At 34.7% G+C, this 24217-nt stretch overlaps 3 protein-coding genes across 3 annotated transcripts; 1 reads left to right on the top strand and 2 right to left on the bottom strand.

The window, feature by feature from the left end:
* Positions 1-412: 412 nt before the first annotated feature.
* On the bottom strand, positions 413-6121 carry LOC121730534 (electron transfer flavoprotein subunit alpha, mitochondrial). The gene is made up of 7 exons (XM_042119622.1): positions 6023-6121; positions 5811-5951; positions 4863-5127; positions 4246-4461; positions 3889-4040; positions 3003-3113; positions 413-592 (listed from the first exon to the last, which is right to left on the bottom strand). Exons 1-7 carry the CDS (start codon positions 6062-6064, stop codon positions 527-529), a joined length of 993 nt encoding a protein of 330 aa, XP_041975556.1. The 5' UTR covers positions 6065-6121; the 3' UTR covers positions 413-526.
* Positions 6122-14142: 8021 nt separating this feature from the next.
* Positions 14143-15600, top strand: LOC121730286 (6-pyruvoyl tetrahydrobiopterin synthase). Its single transcript, XM_042119265.1, has 4 exons — positions 14143-14343; positions 14652-14731; positions 14907-15052; positions 15234-15600. The coding sequence occupies exons 1-4, from the start codon at positions 14276-14278 to the stop codon at positions 15438-15440; spliced, it is 501 nt and encodes a 166-aa protein (XP_041975199.1). The 5' UTR covers positions 14143-14275; the 3' UTR covers positions 15441-15600.
* A 1485-nt stretch (positions 15601-17085) lies between these two features.
* On the bottom strand, positions 17086-22036 carry LOC121730640 (alkaline ceramidase). The gene is made up of 5 exons (XM_042119779.1): positions 21660-22036; positions 21414-21570; positions 21009-21108; positions 19040-19177; positions 17086-17559 (listed from the first exon to the last, which is right to left on the bottom strand). The coding sequence occupies exons 1-5, from the start codon at positions 21750-21752 to the stop codon at positions 17238-17240; spliced, it is 810 nt and encodes a 269-aa protein (XP_041975713.1). The 5' UTR covers positions 21753-22036; the 3' UTR covers positions 17086-17237.
* Positions 22037-24217: the final 2181 nt, after the last annotated feature.

The following is a 24217-nucleotide window of genomic DNA, read 5'->3' as shown; positions in this document are numbered from 1 at the left end:
CATTTTAGTAGCTGTAATAAATGTTAATATTGTAATTTGTTACATTCATTTAGCAGAATAGTCTTGGAATATTTTAAAGATAATACTTGTAGCGCCATCTATTGGGGAGTAGTAAAAATAATAATATTTTAATTTTTACGTATTTACATTTTACGTCACTATTATGCTTTTATGCTTAGAATCCTCGTGTCCAACAGTCATATTATTATGGTTATGAAAATGGAATGCTAATTGCGTTAAAATATTAAGAATCATAAAAATTATACCATCAATCCAATAGACTATAGAACATCGAAAAATAAATGGTTATTACTTATTAGATATCGGTTCAGAAATAGTTAATTCATTTTCTATTTTAAAGTAGGAAATATATTAATATAAGTTATGGGTATATGTTTGAAAGAAAAAAAATATGTAAATATATCTTTATTTACAAGTTCAAACAATGGTATATAATCTCTTATTGTAAAAGTTTTGAATAGTGTGATACCAAAATAGTTGTGCGATAGATTGTGATTTGTATCGTTCACAACTTGGAAGTCAGCTCAGGGACGGCCTTGAACAAATCAGCAACCAGTCCATAGTCCGACACCTGGAAAAAAATACAAATATGTACCATCGAAGTAATTGATTCATAAACAGTTGACGAAGCTTTTTTTTTTTTTTATGAAATAAGGGGGCAAACGAGCAAACGGGTCACCTGATGGAAAGCAACTTCCGTCGCCCATGGACACTCGCAGCATCAGAAGAGCTGCAGGTGCGTTGCCGGCCCTTTAAGGGGTAATAGGGGAGGGTAGGGAAGGGAATAGGGGAGGGTACGGAAGGGAATAGGGGGGGGGGGGGGGGGGGGTACGGAAGGAAATAGGGGAGGGTAGGGAAAGGAAAAGGGTAGGGGATTGGGCCTCCGGTAAACTCACTCACTCGGCGAAACACAGCGGAAGCGCTGTTTCACGCCGGTTTTCTGTGAGGACGTGGTATTTCTCCGGTCGAGCCGGCCCATTCGTGCCGAAGCATGGCTCTCCCACGTCAAAACCTACGTCATTTGGTCGACAAAACGCTATTTATTTGCCTTCGAGAAGCGTATTCCGTTATTAAAATCCGGCAACGCACTTATAAATTCTCTGATTTTACGCTACAACAGACGATTACCATCAGATGATCTATTTGCTCGTTTAGTTTTATTACAAAAACAGAAACTGTATGATTGAATAACTCTTGTCGTAATGGGCTGTAATGGGTACAATTATTATGATTTATTACTTAAATATGACGGTTTTATGTTTACTACCAATTATTATTTGGATTGCATAGGAAGTATCATTGCAAATAATAAATAATGCATTTAAAAAATTCAATATTCAAGCAACTTAGGTTTTTTCGCACAGGATTGCAATAAATAAATAACTTGGCAGTCTCGGATAACCAGTTAAAAAGTAGTTACCTACAACTCACTATGCAATGAACTTTTCACAACACACAAATTATAATAAATCTTATATCTTTAAACGAGCAATTCTTGTACATATATAATATGTATATATATAATTGGAATCTCGGAATCGGTTCCCACGATTTTCATGAAATTTAGTATATAGGGGGTTTCGGGGGCGATAAATCGATTCTAGTAAACGAATGCCCAAAATGGGGGTCTGCTTGGAAAAGTCGAAAGCAGAAATTTTAACTTTGGTACCTTGTTTAGACTACTTAGGAGATAAACATACAAAAGTTCCTGACCCCTCCGAGGTGAGCTCGAGGGAGGGGGCAAAGAAGGTACCATTTTTTGGTTTTTTGCTTACTCATCAAAAACGATGCTTCGTACGAAATTCTCTTCTACTACATAATAAAAACTAAATAAATTCTCTACAACTTCGTCCTTTACACTTTGTATCTATCTGCAATCATTGCCTCGCTATGAGCTACTAAAATTGGCCGATTGTGTGTTTTTAGGGTTTCGTACCCAAAGGGTAAAAACGGGACCCTATACTGAGACTTTAATGTCTGTCCGTCTTCTTGACCGTCTGTCTTTCCATCTGTCTGTCCGTCTGTTTGTCTGTCTGGCCGTCTGTCTGTCCTTCTGTCTGGCCGTCTGTCTGTCCTTCTGTCTGTCCGTCTGTCTGTCTCCGGCTATAACTCAAGAACGATAATAGCTAGAGAGTTTAAATTTTCAGACATTATGTATTGCTGTTGCCTCTATAATAATAAATACTAAAAACAAAAGAAATTAAATATTTTAGGGGGGCTCTCAATCTTTCATACAACAAACTTAATTTTTTTTTTCCATTTTTTGCTCGATATCTATCATGGCATAATCATTCGTTTACTAGGCTACTACAAATCATTTTTTTTTAGAAAATGTCATTTTATTCGTGTTTGATCGAATACCTCGCAAAGCTCGGTCAAATAGCTAGTATTATCTTTATGTGTAGAGTTGCCAGGCGTCCGGATAAAGCAGGACGCAGTCAGGCTTTTTGATTGCTTGTCCGGCCAAAATTAAGAAGTCCGGCTTTTGTAGAGCTTTGAATCGATAATTTTATATGAAAATCTACTATTTTTTTTACACCTAATAAAAATATGTGAAACTGTTTTTAATAAAACAGAAAATTACGAACGTATTCCTACAGTGAGTTCAGATTCTAAGTACTCGACTTTTTTGTAAACTGGCTCCTTTGTCCGCTTTTTGGCTAAGCAACCTGGCAACCCTATTTATGTGGCATAAAATTAGTTTGCTTCCTCTGTCTGTTCTGTTAGAAGTATTATATAACATAGCGGATTTTAATGTAGCTCTCAGCAGTAAATTCATTTCAGAGGATTGTAATGTTATATATTATAATACCCTTGGCCTACAGGGTGGCTTAACTAATCACTTATAATTTTAAATATTCTCTGATTTATTTTCATCAAATTGTAAAAAAAAAAACTAGTAGCCTGTCAACCACGCATGCATAGTTATTATGCTACTAATTTAAATGTATCAAAACATAGTATGAATAAGAATACAATACCTGGAAGATAGGCGCCTCGGGGTCTTTGTTGATTGCAACAATGGTCTTGGAGTCTTTCATACCCGCCAAGTGTTGAATAGCACCGCTGATGCCCACAGCAATATATAGGTTCTACGAAATAAAAAAAATATATGTTAAGAGCATAAATCAACTAGACATAACAAAAAACGCTTGTTAATTTCATCTACATCAGGAAAATTGGATTTGGCCTTAAAATAACTAAGTACTTCCAAGACAAAAGAGAATACTTAATGTTAAATATTATGTTACAAAACACTTTATAATTATTACAAACCTTACTGATATAACTGCACAGATTGATCATGGAAAGACATCTATACTAATATTATAATTGAGAAGAGTTTGTTTGTTTGTTTGTTTGAACGCGCTAATCTCAGGAACTACTGGTCTGATTTGAAAAATTCTTTCAGTGTTCCCATTTATCAAGAAAGGCTATAGGCTATATTTTATCACGCTAATACTAATAGGAGCGAAGAAATAGAGGAAAGTGTGGAAAAAACGGGGGAAAATTATTTGAAAGGGCTTATTTAAACATGCTAATCTCAGGAACTACTGGTCCGATTTGGAAAATTATTTCAATGTTACATAGCCCATTTATCGAGGAAGGCTATAGGCTATATTTTATCACGCTAAGATTAATAGAAGCGAAGAAATAGAGGAAAATGTGGAAAAAAACTGGGGAAAAAACGGGAACAACTATAGACTAAAGTCCATGTGGACGAAGTCGCGGGCAACAGCTAGTTATAATATAAATGTACGCTTTCGAAAGCGTCAACTCATGCAGTATACTATGTATAATATTGTTGTGGTACCATATACTCTTCTGAGTTTATTATTTATGTCATCTGTTGTCAGTGATACTCACAGGTGCAACAATCTTGCCAGTCTGTCCGATCTGCAGGTCGTTTGGCACGAAGCCAGCGTCGACGGCCGCACGGGACGCACCGACAGCCGCATTCAGCTTGTCGGCTAGGTCGTACAGCAGCTTGAAGTTATCGCCGGACTTCAGACCACGACCTGACAAAAGAAGAGTGTAGTAAAAATTTACAGATATTTCGTAGAGTCATCGTGTTAAGCAGGGACATTAGTCCGAAAATAGTTTTGCTATAAAACACTAAATGTAGTGAAAAAATGAAGAAAGTGTTTTGACTAATATGTGTTTTGTTACTTTTGTTAGTCAATCCTAGATATTAATTTTACAGCTGTATAACACTTTTCTCACCTCCGGAAACAATATTCTTAGCACTTGTAAGCTCTGGCCGGTCAGACTTAGTAAGTTCTTGAGAAACAAACTGTACCAAGTCAGTGTTGTAATCTCCTTCGGGTGCTTTCTCCACTCCTGCAGACCCTCCCTCCAAGGGTTCAGGAGGAAATGCGGTGCCTCGAACAGTTATCACCTTGATTGGGTCCTTAGCTTCCAAAGTAAGGACAGCATTGCCTGTAAAAAAATATTTTTATAAATTTGCATAGTACTTATTTTAAGCCTACAGAAAGTAAGCTAAACATGATGTAATTAATATTTTTTTGTGATAATTGTGACTAAATTATTTATATTAGTTTACTATGTTAAACAAACAGTGAGATATTCTGACCTCAGATGTATAAACAAGAGATAACATAATAGATAAGATAAACTCTTGTTAGAAGTAAGTACATAATGTTTTATATATCAAAAATGTAACTAATAATGCCTATAATAAATAATAATTCAATCATTCTACATAACAGTTAACTCAAGAGTTTTATTTAGGGAGATTATTATGGATGTTATTATTGTCAAAGTTTTGAGATAAAATATGAGTAAAATTTTGCAGCATTAGTCAAATAAATGACACATACCTGCATAAATTGTTCTGATGAAGGTGTTTGCATCCTTAACTCCAATAATATCAGTGATCGGTGACACATCCAACTTGGCGGCTACTCGTGGCAACACTGCCTTTCCAAAAGCAGTAGCAGGCGCCAATATATGTGTGAAATTAAATTGCTTTTGTGTGGCAAGTATCAAGGGTGTTAGGGATTCTGCTGTAAAACCCTTGAAAGCGTCACTTTCTGCTACTAGAACCTTAGAAACACCACTCGCCTTTGCGATAGATTCAGCAGCCTGAAAGCATTAAATTAATTATGTAGTTAAATTGAAGCAGTTCCCTGTACAATCTTTGATTGTTTTGTGTATCTCCTTGTTTGTTGACTTCTAACGAGTTAACAAAGTAAAGTATTGATGGGAATTTAGAATTTCATTTATTTTATTGATTATTTCTCCAAAACACAAAGGTTTCTTGATGCGTTAGTAGTCTATATACTTTGTGGTTCCTTGGTAGTATGGTAAGTATGGCAAAGTACACCGCAGATCCAGTACCACAGAGCACAATATCAGCATGTTCCCCTACTATCCATAACTAGGGTTGCCATCCATCCGGGTTTCCCCGGATTTGTCTTAGTTTGAAGGGAGTCCGGGGTGCGTCCGGCCGGTTTTTTGAAAAGCGTCCGGGTGAAATCCAAACACTTTTGATGAGAGAAATTTAACTTTTAAGTCATGCAGCAATAAACGAAAGATAAAAACTCGCTAACACGGTTTCTTGCACGGACTTGAGTTAGTCAGATTTTTACAAATTCTTGTTGGAGAAACAAATATTGGCAAGACGTTATCGTAAATACTGTTTAAGAGGTGTCCAGGGAAATAACCACATTTCGGCCAAATGTCCGGGAATTTTGTCGTGCCTGACCGGCGAAGGGAATTTGGGTGATGGCCACCCTATCCATAACCCTAATAGAGGATATACTTACTGGTCCGCATTTGGTTCCTGCCACAAGTACTGAAAGCTCACCACCGATCTTCTTAGCTGCACTTATAGCATTTTGTGTGACTGGAGATAGAACCTCGTTATTGTGTTCAGCGACAACCAGTGTACTTTGCAATCGACGTAACTGGAATGATAAATTAAGTAGTAACTTATTCTATAATAACGAAATGTTAACATAAATGTTCGTTAAATTACCTGTGCTGATAAAAACAAATGCCTACTGCAAGGAGAAAACATTTTGAAGAACACTTAAAAACTTAGGAAAATTCTAAAATCAAATCATCCAAAGTCCACTTTCTTCTTCTTCTTCTTTTGGCGTAAGCCTCCCCATTTAGGAGTTGCCAGCGTCAGAGTTGAGGCGAAAAATGTGAACAGTACTTTCTTTGGCCAAAACATTACTTTTTTTTACTCTTCAAATACCTGTCATTGAGATACGGCAAAGAAATAGTAGGGTGAAGTGTGAACATGACTATTGACTAGTGATTGGACAGTACTAGTCATTGGACAGAGCACAAAAACACTATTATATTTTTTATTATGGTTGCTTTAAAACCTACATGTTTTTTCTAAAATCAAGCGTTCTATTACTTTAAAAACAGGCAGTTTTGTATAATTCAGTATAATGTGTATATACAAATCCAATGACTGGTACTCTCCAATCACTAGTCGTTTTACCCTATTGTACAAAAATAATACAATGTAGAAAAAAAACTAACAATCACATTGACAGTACTCGAATGTCACGCTGTGAGCTGTCGCCTGTCGATGTCAACTGTCAATTTGGGGAACGGCGGCCATTTTTAAAAGAAGAAGAAGAAGAACTCGAACGCGGTCGTGTTTTCAATAATTCTCAAATTTTATTTGTTTATTAGTGTTCAGTGCGGGAATATTGTACATATTTTTGTAAATATTTAGTTTTAATTATCTTTCTAGTTAATAGGGTCCAGATCATTCAGTGGAACGCTCGAAGTGTAGTTAATAAAAAAAGTGACATAGCTTATTTATTAAGAAATTATAATTCTTTTTTATTTTCTTTCTCAGAAACTTGGCTTAGGCCAAGTAATACTTTTAGATTTAAGAATTATAATACAATTAGAGAAGATAGATTAGACGGCTATGGTGGTGTAGCCTTTCTCCTTGAGAAAAACTACCCTTTTAGTCTTATTGATATCTCTGAACATAGTTCAGAGCTATCTATTATAGCAATAAGTGTAAATAATATATGTTTTGTCTCTGTATATATTTCCCACGCCTCTATTAATATTTTAAATGAATTTAATACCATTTTAAGCTCTTTACCAAGACCTTTAATTATAACAGGTGACTTTAATTGTCATCACCAGTCATGGGGAAGCTGCATTACTAATAGTTACGGTAACAAGCTGCTAAGTGTTTTAGATCTGAATAATCTATGTGTTATAAATTCTGGTGAGCCCACAAGGTGCACTAGTCCAACAGAAGGCAAAAGCGTTGTTGATTTGACTATTTGCTCCCCACAGTTTGTAACACAATTAACATCTTCAGTTCTATCATCCACTTTTGGAAGCGATCACTTCCCCATATTAACTACCTCTCCTTCTTCTTCTTCTTCTTTTAAAAATGGCCGCCTCGGTGAGTTGCCAATGTCAGAGTGGCTTAAAGGACTTTTGATAATTCTCAGGCTCCTATTCAAAATGTCAGATTATTTCCCAGGAATAACCTCAATAATGTCACCGATAAATGTTGGAAGAAATTCAGTAGTAAAGTTGATGTAAAACTGTCACAGATATTTCCAAATGAAGATAACTCTATTGATGCTCTCGTTTTTACAGATGTCTTGATAGAAAGTGCTAATGAATTTTTTCCAATAAAAAATGAATCATCTTCCATTCCCAGCCCACCGTGGTGGGATAAAGAGTGTACAGAAGCTGTAAAAAGGAGAAAAAGGGCTGAAAGAATGTATAGTACAAATATGTCTCTTGAATTATTGGACATTGAAAAACATTATAAATAGCACCAAATTACTTTTCAAAAAGAAAAAATCTGAAAGTTGGCAAAAATTTTACTCCTCTCTGTCCCCGAATTCTCCTCCAACTGTTGTTTGGCAAAATATTAGGAGGTTCAAATCTGCATACAATACTTCTCATTCTGTTTCTCTTCCTAGTTCTATTGCAAATGATTTTATTGATAAGCTTGCTTCTCCTACAGTCAATCTTCCTAACCTATTTCATAACAATACTACAATAGATGAAAATGAAGAGTCTTCAGAATTAAATTCCTCCTTTACCATGGCCGAATTAAAAAATGTACTTTCGTATGTATCGGATTCCTCTCCTGGGCCTGATGGTATTTATTATTCATTTATTTCTCATCTAAACGAAAACAGTTTATCAGTTTATCTTTAGAATCATTAACTCAATTTTTGAATCTGGCAATATTCCATCAGAGTGGAAATGTCAACTAGTGTTACCCATTTTGAAACCAAACAAAGGTCCTTCCCTCCCATCTTCGTTATCTTCGTATCGTCCAAGAGCCCTTTTTTATTTATTTTTTTATGAAATAAGGGGGCAAACGAGCAAACGGGTCACCTGATGGAAAGCAACATCCGTCGCCCATGGACACTTACAGCATCAGAAGAGCTGCAAGTGCGTTGCCGGCCTTTAAGAGGGAATAGGGTAATAGGGGAGGGTAGGGAAGGGAATAGGGAAGGGTAGGGAAGGGAAGGGAAAAGGGGAGAGTAGGGAAGGGAATATGATAGGGGATTGGGCCTCCGGTAAACTCACTCACTCGGCGAAACACAGTGCAAGCGCTGTTTCACGCCGGTTTTCTGTGAGAACGTGGTATTTCTCCGGTCGAGCCGGCCCATTCGTGCCGAAGCATGGCTCTCCCACGTATAAATCGTATATCGTCTCTTCTTCTTAAAATAATTGAACATTTACTCAAAAACCGTCTGGAGTGGTTCGTTGAAAGTAACTGCCTGCTTTCTTCATCTCAATACGGTTTTCGGCGTAATAAAAGTACATATGACAACTTAAGTACTTTTACCACCGACATAAGATTAGCTTTCAGCGCAAATAAATTCGTTCTTTCGGCCTTTTTAGATATTTCTAATGCATATGATAGTTTTATTATATCAATATTGAAACAGAAACTATAAGACGTCTAAAAATTCCTAAAAAAAATATTTCATTTATTATAAACCTGTTAACTGATAGATCTATTATTTTCTATAATAATGGCCGTAAATACATAAGAATTGTAACCAAAGGTTTACCACAAGGCTTAGTTTTGAGCCCTCTGTTATATGACATATATACTTATGATTTAGAATTGGCCATTGCAGAGTTGTTGGATATTGATGTTTCGCAGTATGCGGATGATCTGACCTTATATGTTGTAGGGAATAATGTTGATGATGCTTCCGCTAAGCTAACAAGAGCCTTGCATTTTCTTAAGCGTTGGTTGGACAACCACGGCCTAGATTTATCCCCAACTAAAAGCTCCATAGTCCTTTTTAGTCGAATGCGCGTAACTCCTCAAGTTAGAGTATTTTTTGATAACATGATCATTCCACAAAAAAACTATCATAAATTTTTAGGTGTCATCCTGGATGAAAAGCTTGCCGGTATTCCTCATTGTGATTATGTTGTAAATAGATGCGAAAAAAATGTAAATATTATCAGATGTCTAGCAGGCGTATGGTGGGGTGTCCATCCATTTTATCTAAAATTAGTTTATAATGCTTTGATTCGCAGCATATTAGAATATAGCTTTTTCCTTTTGGAGCCTGGGCGTGTATCAGGATTTAAATCTTTAGACAAAATTCAAAGTAAATGCCTCAGAATTATATGTGGAGCAATGAAATCTAGTCCAATCAACGCTTTACAGGTTGAATGTTATGATCCTCCTTTACATTTACGCCGTCAATATTTATCCGACAAATATCTCTTTCGATGCCTTCAGCTTTATGATCATACTATTATTGCGAAGCTTCAAACGCTTTTCTATCATATTTCCGAAAATTCATGGTTAAATAAACAAAGCCCGTGTTTAATTGTGAGCTATTTTAAATTTAAATCTCTTACTGCACCTATTCATTCTTCTTCTAAATTACCGATATTTTCTTCTTCTTATGGGGCTCTTGTGTCCGCTCCAAATATTCTGACCATTAATATAGAGAAGAAGTCTTTGAGGGCCAATGAAATATTTAATGATATAATTAATACTCAATTTAAAGATCATTATTATATCTTTACAGATGCTTCTAAAAGTAATGTTAATGGCCATGCTGGTGTAGGTGTATTCCATTCCCAGTACAATATTGTACAAAAAATTAATCTCCCTCCCGAATGTACCGTATTCTCTGGAGAATGCTTAGGGATCTTAAAAGCTTTAGAATATATTTTATTAGCCAAACTTAAAAAATCTATAATTTTTACAGACTCTCTAAGTTCTATTCAAGCTCTTAACAAGAATCCATTTAAAATTAAACAACAACATCCTGTTATATTCGATATAAGACAGTTATTAACAGATGTTACCAAGAAAGGTTCTTCAGTTTCATTTGCTTGGATCCCTAGTCATTGTGGAATAGAAGGAAACGTTAGAGCGGATTCTCTTGCCAATGATGCACTAACGTGTGGTGACTTAAATCCATACAAAATCTACTACCCTGATTTATTAACTTTACCCAAAATTCATTTAGAGACGTCATGGAAATCGTCATTTGATCAAAGTCATAAACATAAAGGAGCACATTTCTATAGTATTCAATCCGAAATTGTATCCCATGGTTTTATAGTATGAATTTCAATAGAAAATGTACTAGTATCATATCACGATTAAGACTTGGCCACACTTGCTCACCAGACCATCTTCGACGGGTGCAAAGTAAAAAGAGTCATCTACAAAACAGCAACTTTTCAGGAGAGCGCATAATAGGAAAAAATGCTCCCATTTTGTCAATTTCCGATCAAATTTATTGAAATTTTCATCATTGTTTCATTATTTATTAATGAATCCACATGTATATTTAATTTCTTCTAATTATGTTTAATTTACGAGATATTGTAGTTGTCTGCATCTACATTGCGCTTGAAAATATGACAACTGAGTTAACTACCACTTGGTCGTTTCTACGTGGGAATTAAAAATTATACTTATTAAAGTATTTTTACCGATTACTAGTGCGATTATCAGTAACTACGTAAAGTGTAACACTTTATATTATTATTAAAAGTAAGTTATATTATTAAAATATGTAGTTAAACGTTTTACATCTTAAACACACCAAGTTCAGAACATAATTGCGTAGATATCTTTTTCTACGTTTCCGATTCGGTGCAAGGTACACGATTTAGAAGGAAGTTAAAATATGAAATACTAGCTTTTGCTCGCGGCTTCGCTCGCGTGGAATTTGAAAATCGCGTATTTTCAATTCGCGTAATTGCAAATATTCCCGTAAGCTCCCTTAGAAACATGATGTTTTTCCAAGACCAAAAGTAGCCTATGTTATTTTTCATCCTTTCAATTAAGTTTATGCCAAAAAACAATACGATTTGTTTCTTCGTTAGAGCGTGAAGGAAGGACAAACAAACAAATAAATAAATAAACATATTTTCCCATTTATAATATTAGTATGGATATACTTAGGAATCATTCATTTACTTTCGTAAAAATCGTATTTTCTCACAACAAAAATGAAATTCTGTGTCAATACTTTAATTATTTTAAACTAATTTAAAAATTATTCAGTATCATTATCAGTACAGGAACTATGTTGTAAATGATTATAATTTAGGCAGAGGCTTATTAAGTCTTTGTACTTGGCACTTGTAAGCATGATGGGTTCATTATAACATCATAAGCATCGCCGGACGTTTTACACCATCGGAGGGGTACATACGATTTTTTAGAACACAAAATGAAATTTTATTTCAACGATTTCTCAATTGCTTCTCGTGATCACAGAGATCCCAAAACCGGTCAAAGATAAGTTAATAGAAAAACTTCGCGAGAACTTGCAAATGCCGGGATATGATGTTACGCAGGTTGCAATTTACCATTTCTGGACTGATGTAATTGTTTACCTAAATTTTGTCGTAATTTACGTCTCGTATCAATACACGTGTCTTTATTTCTCAATCGCCTTTTCTTTAGATCAATATTTAACTGACGTCTTTTTCTACCGTTTAACGAGGAAGGCGTAGAACATTCACTTGATGCCTCCACTGCCGAAGAAGCATCAATGGTGTTGTCTATAGAAGATTTAAAGTTTGAGAGGGACAATATACTCGATGGCCTGCTTGAGTTAATAAACTCAAGCAGGTCATAGATTATATGAGATCAAAGTATCTGTTTAATAAAAAAGAATATATAATATTTTGATCTAATACTGATAATGGACGCGGCGGACTTGAAGTGATGAACTGTATTCTGAGGGTGTTGGCGTATTTGTTAATTTGCTGAGATCGACAAATTTTCAAAATCATTTTATATTTCAGACTGAGAGTGAACTGGTGTGACTGGCCTAGAGTATTCAGATCATGGGGACTTATCTTACAAAGTTAACTTATATTCATTTGTCTTCATCGGTGACACATCAAGGTTTTCTATAAGATGTTCAATAATTTAATCGGGCAACACAGTATTTTGCTCGATAAATCTATCACTTATGTTCTGGAAACTTTCAACTTCTTTAAAAAGTCGTTTTGGACTTTCTGAACATGAAAAAACAGTAAAAAATAACAGTAACAAATTAGAAGTCAATTAATATAGCTAACAATAAGAATTAACATAAATAGGTACTCATAAACATAATAAACAATACTAATTTGCAAAAGTAAATTGAGACATCTAAATCACAATCGCAACGTAGAAAAAGCTATATGGCAGATAGCCGCTTATGCCGCATAACATGACCCCCGCGCGTCCCGCGTATAGACGACCAGCGGTAGTTATCCGCATCTACATCGTGCAATTTCACAAAACAAGAGTAGATGTCTTCTTTTACGTGACAAAAGTACCAAAAATAAGGTGATATTTGAATTTTTGTTTTTGGTATGTTGTAGAACATGATATTTTAAGCTAGTTTCTACAAAAAAACGAAAAACTCAAAATTGCAGATGACTTTTTTTACTTTGCACCCGTCGTCTTGCTAGACTTACCCCGCGTTCCAGATGACGTTAGAAACGCTCACGCTCAAGACCGTAGTTTTTCCCGTTCCACTAGCTTGTGAGCGTCAGTGATACAAACCCAAGTGGAACGGATTATGGATCGTTTTGAGCGTTTTGAGAAAAGTTTAAAAAAAGAATTATATTTTTTTTATACATAGGTACATTGAACCGAACTTGGATATTACGATCCTTTTCTTCAAGTCGTAAATAAAAGTAATTTTATTGTTTATAGTTACATTTATTTTAATAAAATATGTAGGTACATAATATTAAGTATATTTGTTTCGTTTTTAGTATTACATTTTTTTACTTAAGTAATCATATTTTAATAACAAAACCACATATTTTGAGTATTGACTATTGTCACAATATACATATAAACGTTAGGTAACAATACCGCTTAATGTTTAGTCAAGTACGAGTAAGTCAACAAAATAGGAGAGATGAGATGTTATTTAATTTATTTAATTAAAATATTATTTGTAATGAAATAATATAATGTTTTTGTCTCTACTCTCTCCTGAAAACTTTCCAAACATGGCTTTCGCGATATAGTTACGTTAAAATTAAAAAAAAAACTAGAACGCCCACTTTGACCCATCTTCGTCAAGGGTCGTTTTGAGCGAAAATGATGACGTCATGAGTGACGTCATAGCCGCTATCAAAACGACCCCGGTCGCAAAAGGGAACGGCAGAAGGGGACGTTTTGAGCGTTTTGGTCAAAATTAACGTCATCTGGAACGCAGCCTTAATATAATTAACAATCCCTCTTGTGCCTGTGGTGCTGAGGTTGGGGATGTCAACCATATATTATTTTCTTGTCCTCTTTACAACCGTTCCCATTTCCTTGATTCATTGTTAAAGAAGAAAATTCTTTTTCCTACTTCAGTTATTTGTTTATTACATTCTAGAAAATATATTATATATCGAATATTAGCTGATTTTATATTACATAATAATATTGAGATTTGATATTTCTATATTTAATTATAAGTATTCTTTTGTAAATATATAATTTTTCTTGATCCTGTCCTGAATTCCTTTTTCCAAATTCCTCGTTTTTCGTAATAATTTAATTTTTTACATTGTTTTTTCCGTTCGTCATTGGCAATGTACTAAGTGCAGCCATAAAAAAAAACTCAATTTGTCATTTGTGATTGTCAAATTGTCAAACGTTTCAACTTTCGAGTTTATAAAATTTGAAAAAATACGTAGCCGTGTAACAAAGTAAATTAGGGAGAAAAAAATATAATTTTGTACGCTAAAGGAAAGGAATTGTATCCACTTTATTAGAATGTCGTCTTTACCTATCGTCTCTATCACTCGTAGAGAAACTTTTAGTGCCTGCCATAGGTTACACAGGTAATGGATAAATAATAATAAAGTATTACTAATTATTAAATAATGCGTTTATAATAGGCCTCATAATGTACATAATTCGTACATGTAGAGTGCACGTGTGTTTGTGCTATATTATTTATTGCATGCTTAGGTAGTTGCTTTTTAATGATCCTTTGTCTTATCACTTCTAACTATGTCTACGCCACCCTTGACCTTAGAATAATTATTGTTTCTTTATTTCTGATAAATCTATGTCACCAACAGAGGTTATCACAAAAACTTAACAATTAGGTATTTGTAGCTTCTGCTCACATATGACTTTTTTTAAGCCCTTTTCTAAGTGATGAAGAAAATGCTAAATTATACGGAAAATGTAACAACCCTAATGGACATGGACATAATTATGTTGGTAAGCAAGTTTACTGTTTAATATTTATATCAGTATAAGTGTAACAAATAGCAACCACTAAAAACAACTGATGCCAACAAATATATTCAAACTAGCTAATGTATTACAACTTAAAAATCAGGTTTGCGCTTTCACTTTTCATTCACAAATTAAATTTCTTAAAATATTATTCCAGTTTTAGTAACAGTGAAAGGTCCAGTAGACAGCCAAACAGGCATGGTAATGAATATATCTGATCTCAAGATTTACATGCGGGATGCTATTTCAATACCCTTAGATCACAAGAATCTGGACCAGGATGTTCCATACTTCAAAAATGTGGTAAGTATTATTGAAAAATGTAACTCTTTCCTTTTAATATTAGGTACTCTGTATAATAAAGCTCAGTATTGGTTACATAATTCTGCTAGTCCACCAGTACCACCACTAATATACTTAAAAAAAAAAACTTATGCTTATTTTCACTATTTAAATATGTTTAATCATGCTATTTTTCTTCCAGGTAAGCACCACAGAAAACCTAGCTATATACATTTGGGACCAACTTCAGAAGCTAATGGACAAGCCTGATCTTCTACATGAGGTAAAGATTTTGGAAACCGAAAAAAATCATGTGGTATACCGAGGTGGCTCTACTTACCCTAGAAAAAAATTTAACTCCTCAACTCTGCACACAAACCACCAAAATGTTTCTTCGGACTCCGATTAGTACTAGGACTTTGGCTGAATTTATTAATGATCTGCATTGCATCTGGTATCATTCCAAATTTTTTATTTTTATACCTATATGGAATGTACAAATAAAGCTTAGTTTTAGGTGGAAAATATAAAACCATTGTTTAAACAACAATAAAAATTTATTATTAAAATTTGTCTTTTCCTTAGTCAGCAATTAGTTTCTTTTAAGTTTAAGCAATTATTCAGTATGTATATTCAATAGAAAAAAAGGGTGATGTCATTTTAAATAATTTATAATATTCTAACAAACAGTCAAAAAATCTATACTGTTATAAGGATATTGCACTGTTTTACAAAATTATTACCATATACTGACCACAAAATTAATATACATCAATACTAAAAATTAAGCTGTCACTGAACCAAATATACAAATAATTTACTCTTAAAATAAGTAATTTTATATTTTTGACTAAAAGGATAGTAATTAGTAAGTTAATTTGTATACACCAAAATATTTTAAATTAACTCAATATTAAATGTTTCAAAGTCTTGAAACTAGGAAACCTCTGAAATTATAGTCTGTCAAGAAAGTGAAGAAATTAAAAAGTGGCAAGCAACATCATAGTGTCATCCCTTTCAAATCAATCTCAGAAAAAAGGGATGACACTTCGACGTTGCCACTTTTTAATTTCTTCACTTTCTTGACAGACTATAACTAGCAACTAATTAATATTAAAATTATTATTGTACATACCAATTTACTTTGCTTAAAAATAAATATACTTTAACACCACAGTTTTAACACTAATACTTTGTTGTTACAATCAAGCAAACTTTCATCACAGATTGGCACTACAATCTACATACAACAACTTCATAACATTAATCAATCACAATACTGCTACTTGCTTGGAGGACCTTTGGTTTAAATCAGGCAACAGATGCAATGGGTGTTGCAAACATGAAACTTTGTTATTGACAGTTGACACAGCTGTGTTGAATACACAATGTTAATAGTAAATACAATATAGCTTGTCAAAAAAGAGTAGATGCTGTAAACAATTTTGAAATCACTTAAAAAATAGGAAAACCTTACTAAATCGAGATAAAAATGTGCAAAGTGATAATATTTAGTGTATAATATGAGCTTTTCTCTGTGTGAATACAAAGAGAAATAATAAAATCGGCCAAATGCGAGTTGGATCCGCGCACGAAGGGTTCCGTACCACAATAGACCAAAAATAGGCTGAAAATTGTGTTTTTTGTATGCGCCCCCCCCCTTTATTTTTTTTATTTATTTAAATTTTATTATAAATTATTAAAAGTACAAATTACACTGAGTATTTCGTGAATATTTCAAGTGCCTATGTATTGCCGTTATTGATATCGAGCAAAAAAAATAGCAAAAAAATCATGTTTGTTGTATGGGAGCCCCCCTTAAATATTTATTTTGTTTTTAGTGTTTGTTGTTATAGCGCGAGCGGCAACAGATATACACAATATGTGAAGAAGTCTAGCTATAGCGGTCTTGAGTTACAGCCTGGAGACACACTGACAGACAGACGGACAGACATCGAAGTAGAGTCCCGTTTTTACCTGTTGGGTACGGAACCCTAAAAACCACCTTTTGAGCGTAATTACGTTTAGAAAATGTTGTACTGCGTCTACTCTTTCTTGACAGACTGTACACTGGTATTATGATGCCCATTTTAATTTTATTTGTGGTGTGGAACCTTCATATACGCCCGATTTATTATACGGTAGCATCTACAAGATGTACTCAATACTATTTATTTGTATCTCGTCAATCACTGCTTTCTCAGCTCTAAATCGCCAGATTTTCATCCTTCTTATATGGATGTTTTATGACGATATATGGAACGCCGAGTTCAAAATCGTTGCGTGGCCAGTACCTCAGCTGTGGAGTCTGCTCCGGTCTCTCATCGGAGACGTTGAAGTATGCGAAGAGAACCAGGGCCGTGTAGCTCGCTATGAAGATGAGGACGTGCCATATGCCATGCATGTAAGGGAAGTTGATGGATAGCCACGCGTCGCAGAACATTCTATCGATGATCCAGCAGAACATTGCGAGGAAGCAGACCGCTGCGCAGCGCAGTCCCAGACGATATACTCTTGGACATTTTACCCTGGAAAGAAAAGCATTAAGGAGTCAGTATTGTCCAAGCTACCAGTAAGTAGCATACTACCTACATGGTTGGATTACAAATATTATAGCACTTATAGCGTATGTTACGAGCCCCATTCTCCAAGTAGTTTGTGACCTCGTTGACTTTGTCTTTGGTCCTTAATTTATAATAATAATAATAAACGTTTATTCGACATCTAAACACATTACACCACATTACAAAGGTTACGCAAGGAAAAAAACAATAAGAAACTAAATGAAATCAAAATGAAACATAACATAGTAAAAAAGGAAAAAAAATACAATCAGACGGACATTATAATACATATTTATATCATTTAGGTACAAAAACACAATGTAGTGTAAAGCGGATGCTGCCGAAAAGGACCCCACTCAGGTGATAATCGCGGCATAGTACCTACACCGCGATCCCTGGTGTTCTGTGGGGCCTTGCAATTAATATCTGTAAAATAATTTCTGTAAGACCCCTTAAATTGAGAATCGAAAGTAAAGTAAGGAAAAGGGAGAGACGAGTATGTTACGGGCCCCGGCCCCCGCATGGTCGCATAGCTATGCGCTGGCACCGCTATATTATTGTTTAGCCAACTGCCAAGTGCGCTGTACTAGAATTATAAGCAAACTATAACCTTCTAACTAGTAAAAATTGTATGTTGAACAAACATTGTTTGTTTAAAACTACACCATGATGCTATATCAACGGGACTTTATTGATGGTATCTCTCTTATCACATATCAGTTTTGTTAAACAATGTCAATGGGTAGGTAATTCTGGGACAATGTCAAACTAAAACTGGATATAATCGATTATCGAGCTCCAATCAGTGCCGTAATTAGGGCGGTGCCACCGGTGCCCAGGCACAGGGTGTAGACTCTGGGGGGTCGCAAAAATGGCCAAACCAGGCAGGAGTATTATTATTTCGGTTTGCTCCCGATAATAGTTCGAGCTGCGCCTCTAGACCACGATTCCAACAGTAAAATAGACCTATACATTGCTTTGGGTAATATAATATCTAAAAAAGCAAGGGGGCAGTTGTAAAAACTCGCACAGGGCGCAAAAAAGACTGTTTACGGCACTGGCTCCAATCAATCGGTTGAAACAGTTTGGACTGTAAGGTATAAATAAATCTCATAACAGCTATATAATCCGAAACATTTATGACAAATCCTCGGAGCTCGCACGCGGAGTCTGACTATAATATATAAAATTCGATGATCATAACTAGCGACAGTAGGTAACTAAACTTCACAAGTCACAAATTTTCGGTTTTATAAGTTGTAACCCTATAAAAACCCTGTTTAAAAGGCTTCATGTTCAGATGTTATCTGACCCTCAGACCCGCGGCCCACATTTTTACACATTGTAGAATCGGGGAAATGAATGCTTGGCAGTGGGTTTGGAAAAATGAATGTTTGGATTTTAACTTAAAATTATTGCTTTATTAAAACAGATATGTAGATACCTATTCAACTCCATGAAAAGGAAGCTCATAGCGGGCACCGCGAGAGTCATGAGGGCGAAGGCGTTCGCTTTCGGATGCATCACCAGCAATCCCGTACACACAATGGAAGCGAAAGTGGAGTACATCGCCAGGACTCGCCTGAAATAAATTATATTATACATTAAACGAGACTATCTTGTGCTATCAGAGAAGTTGATACTTACCTAGGCAGATGGCGGACCTAAGTAATTTGGTCGCGTTAAGTCAAACCCATCCGACTGATCACAGCTAACAATGTGCGCTTTTATGATTTTGGACGTGACGGTAATATCGTGGACGTCCGCGGTTGGTACTACTAAATATTCTGTGTCCGCGGTAAAACGATCACATAGGGAAGTAAAATGTATGGAAATATATGAAGACGCTTTTAACCTATCATGCCTATGTGCCCCATAAGGACACCGGTGACCGCGACAATAGATTTCCAAGAATCCGCGATCGAAGGAATTTCCGTCGACGATAACTTTTTAACGTGCACGTTAGAGGCCCTATCTGTAAAAATCGTCACGTTGTGGCCACGAGGTATGCTACAAAGTATGTTTTAGATTATTTTTGAGCTGGTGGCCCTCTGGGCCGGGGCCGTCCTGGGTCAAGGACCCATGGCATTTTGCCGGTCCTGCCACCCTATTATTATGCCAATTGCCACTGGGGATAAGTTGTGACAGAAAGACAACACAACAAAGCAACACACAACAGACACTTAAAATATCATTAATATAATACGACCGCAGTGGCAGGAAACAACAAGATAAAAATAGTAAGTACCTAAAATAGTGAACACATGTTGTTAATTGAAAATTAACATGAAATATTAACGAGTGTTACATGATAATGTGAGCTAAAGATAATTATCACTGATGAAGGCTGAATAACAAGTAGTAAAGTTCTAAGTACCTAGTCTATTTGTGTTAAGAAGACAGTGAAAAAAGAATTTAAAAGTCAAAATTTATTATTTACTAATATCACACAATTTATTTTAGTTATTGCTTATTAGTAGACATCGGATTATAATATGCATTTGCATACTTGGATATGCAAATGCATATAATGGCACTTTTTAGGCATTAGTGGCAATTTTTCGTTAATAGTGATTTCGGTAGTGTTATGCCCTCGCAGTCTTCAAACTAGCTATCATGCCACACACCGAGGCCGCAAAACAGAGGTATAACTAAGAGTACTAAGAGTAACACTTCAAGTATGTGGCTCCATCCCCATTAAAAGAATGCAATACACCCGATAGGTACAATATCTTTCTAGAAACAAAATTTTTCTTTGTATTTGGCAACATTAGTAAAAAATTGGAATAAAGTAGTTACCGATTTCTTAAACTTCCATGGTACATTAAGATTGCAATCGGAAAATGTTGGTAGAAAATTATTATTGGTGCTGTATAAAAAATCTCTTCACAAAAATTTTAATAACAGGTGACTTTTGATTGTGCATATTTTGTGCATATTTCGGCCATTTATCGTGCATACTTGCATGCATATTTCGGCACTTTGATCATGCATAGAATCCGATGTCTACTTATTAGTTATTATGTACACAGCTTATGTGACTGATTAACCTAATAAAGAAGTAAGAAAATAATGACATTTAGTATTTTCTAAGATTAGTTAATAGTGATCTAAGAAAAACTAATTCACTTGCTTGTTAACATGAATAGACTATAATTTAGTTATCACAAATTTATTTATGTCTTTAACGAGGGTTAGGAGAGTGAAGGATTTGAAAATTAACCAGGAAGTTTTGCAATCTAGAAGACTATAAGAATATAGATCAATCTCCAAACTAAACACTGAAGTGCTGCTTGAAATATCATATATAAGTAAATGATCAAAGTTTCATTGAAATGGAGTGAATATGAAATGAAGGGTGAATTATATTACTATTGGTTTTGTTAATGCTTAGTGTCCTACAACAAATTTACCTGTTTCCTCGTAAAAACTTTGGGAAATATCTCTTAGGAAGGAACATTGCAAAAGCAGCCATGAAGACCCACAGTATTGCTAACTCATCGAGTAGTTGCCCTATGAAATTATAAAAAATGTTACTAGTTTTATCTAGTTGTGTCATAGGAAACAGTTTAATGTGTTTTTAAGGAAATAAAAAATTTAAGGAAGTAGGTATAAATTACTAAATATTAATTTAAGTAAAACTATTTTTTATTATTATCATCAAAAAATTACAATCATCATCCTGTTTTATTATTCAATAATGTTAATGAATCATGTTTTAAATTCATTAAATAATATTGTGTTCTATTAATGCTCTTTATGTTAAATCTTACTATTGTTTTTAAGAATATTTATTTATTATAGTTATATTTACTTACCAACTAGACTGAGTGTTGCATGAAAATAAGCCGAACTAAGGCCAACCACCATCAGCAATACCCAAAGAATATTTATTGCAGGATTGAACGACCGAGCGTAGCCTTGGAACAGATGTATCAAAACCGGGGGAAACAAGAAAAATAGAACATTGCTAATCTGAAAACAAAAACGATTGCTTTTATTATTGCGCACTTAGGTACGGTATATTCTATTCTATTCTTAACTGTCTCACAAAAAATACTTACTGTGTTAACGAATTCTGCAATCATTGGAGAAATAGAATAGTTGGATTCACACCAATCCACAGGAGAACTACCACGTTCTAAATGCGACCACATTTTGCTTATTGTTCTTTGTTTTCGAGCAGTGTTTATAGTCGTCAACAAAATACTGTTTATAGATTTTTTTAAACCCTGGATCTTGTCGGTCACAAAAATTATAGACACCTCACATCACTTGTGTTATTTGCTATTTATTTTGTTTCTTCCTTAGAACTTTTCTGTGACTTTATTACACAATTACGAAAATTCTGTTTTTGAGAGCAATGAAAAGCGTGCGCTGACTTCCAATACAATTTGACGAATATATATTTTTTTTAAAGTTGAAAGTTGAAACTTGAAAGTCAAAAGTACGTCAAAAGTGTTGACTGTTGAGTGATGCGCGCAATAGCAATTCGATAAAATTTGTATATTATATCGATGTTTACTACAAATCGACATAATCATTTCAACGTCTGTAAAACAATACGATGTAAAGTAAATGACTAGTAGATTGGACAGTAACAGTCATTGAAAAGAGCACAAAAACACCTTATTAATGTTGCTTTCAAAATTTAATTAAATTTAGTAATAAGAATGCCTATTTTTAAAGAAGAACGGTCAGTTTTTAAAGCAACATTAATAAATATTATGGTGTTTTTGTGTTTTTCCAATGACTAGTACTGTCCAATCTACTAGTCATTTACCCTAGTGAGAAAATATTATCTTGCTATCACAATATACCATGTATGTTATTATTATCAATCATAATGTTATAAAATTATTATTATTATTATTATTAAATAATAAATTACGCATTCTGTGAGCAATATCATGGAGGATACTAAATAATATTATGTCGATAATACATTTGCCATCACTATTCACTAGCCACTACATTTGACAGTGACATATTGTCTGACAGATATACTTTTTAACAGTAATATTTATAATATTCTACACAGAGCTTCAGTAGAAATGCCATTATATTGAAATAAGTATTGACTATTGTCTAATGTCTGCATTAATTTTTCTTTATATAAGTAATAATAATACGTTAGGATACAAAAATCATCTGTAAACAGAGATATAATAGCCTCAGAAGTCAGGATTCGTATTTCAAGTATAGAATACGTATTTAAACCAAGACTGGGTTATCCCATGCATTCTGCTCAACATCACATGTAACAGTATGTACCTGACACGTCACACGGGACACCGCGCCGTCCTAACTTGTACATGCAGATATTTTTAAGTGCTGTTGCCAGTTACCGACCGCGACTAAGGTCGAGGTTGCACCAACTAACTTTAACTACAATGCAAAATGTCAAATCTTTGGTTAAAGTTAAAAATAGACGCCATCAAGAAGCCATATTTAACCATAACCATATAGCTCGACAAGGTTTTAAATGCACGATGCGAAAAAAGGAACTAACGCTGTCATCATACAAAAACGCCATTTTTGACAGTTCTCCTTTACCAGCAGCGCCCCCACCTTGTTGGACCAGCTGTCATCTGTCAATTTCTCCAGTCAAAGTTAAGGTTGAAGTTAAAGCTAAATTTAGCCTTAACCATAACTTTAACTTTAACCACGCCTCTGGTGCAAGTTGCAACTAGGGTTACCATACGTCCGGATTAATCCGGACATGTCCGGACTTTTAGACTCTTGTCCGGACTTCGTCCGGCCTTTTCATTTGTCCGGATATTTAATTACTTGATGAAATATGAGAAATAAAACTAGTAAAGTTATATCGACGTATGTACGTGCGTTAGTTTATCGTTGTAACATTATACTGGTGGCGGTGGATTGGCTGGCGCCATCAGTGCTGCCAACATGAAAACAGTGTTGCCACCTTGAAAACAATGTTGCAAATTTTAAAAATATCGTGTCGTGCGTGGGTAAGGTGAAAAATGTTTTTTTTTGTTCTTTAAACTAAGTGCGACAAAAAGTCAAAAGTCCGGACTTTTATTGAAATGTCCGGCTTTTTGTCAGGACTTTTGTAATACCTAGATGGTAACCCTAGTTGCAACCCACCCTTAGGTTGGGTATATTAAAAATATAGTCCAGCCGGTTGGGTTGCACCAGAGGCGTGGTTAAAGTTATAGTTAAATATGGCATCCTTTAGCTTTAATTTTAACTGGAGAAATTCACAGATGTCTGTTGCGTTTATTTTTTTTATTGAAGCTACAGGTAACGGGATTGAGGGTATAAAAAATTGAGTTATCCGTAAAAATCGACAGGAAAAATATAACACTGTAAAACATAGTAAATTTTCAGATATACGTATGAGCGGAGATTAAATATGGCGTCCTTGATATGGACGCCATATTTAACTTCAAGTTGACTTTACCTACAATTCATACTTTTCTCATTCTCTATAAATGAGAAAAGTAGATATGAATTGTAGGTAAAGTCGACAGGACATGAAGCTTTTCACTTGTACTACGAGCCTTACATCTATGATCTACAGCGATTGTAATAACAACAGTATCTTAGTACTATATCCTCCTCGCGTCGTGTTCCTCATTTCTGAGGGTCGTGATTC

This window comes from Aricia agestis, chromosome 9, assembly GCF_905147365.1.
Source record: "Aricia agestis chromosome 9, ilAriAges1.1, whole genome shotgun sequence".
NCBI classification, from domain to species: Eukaryota; Metazoa; Arthropoda; class Insecta; order Lepidoptera; family Lycaenidae; genus Aricia; species Aricia agestis.
The sequence above is the reverse complement of the archived record's forward strand: the minus strand, read 5'-3'. Positions and strand labels throughout refer to the sequence as shown.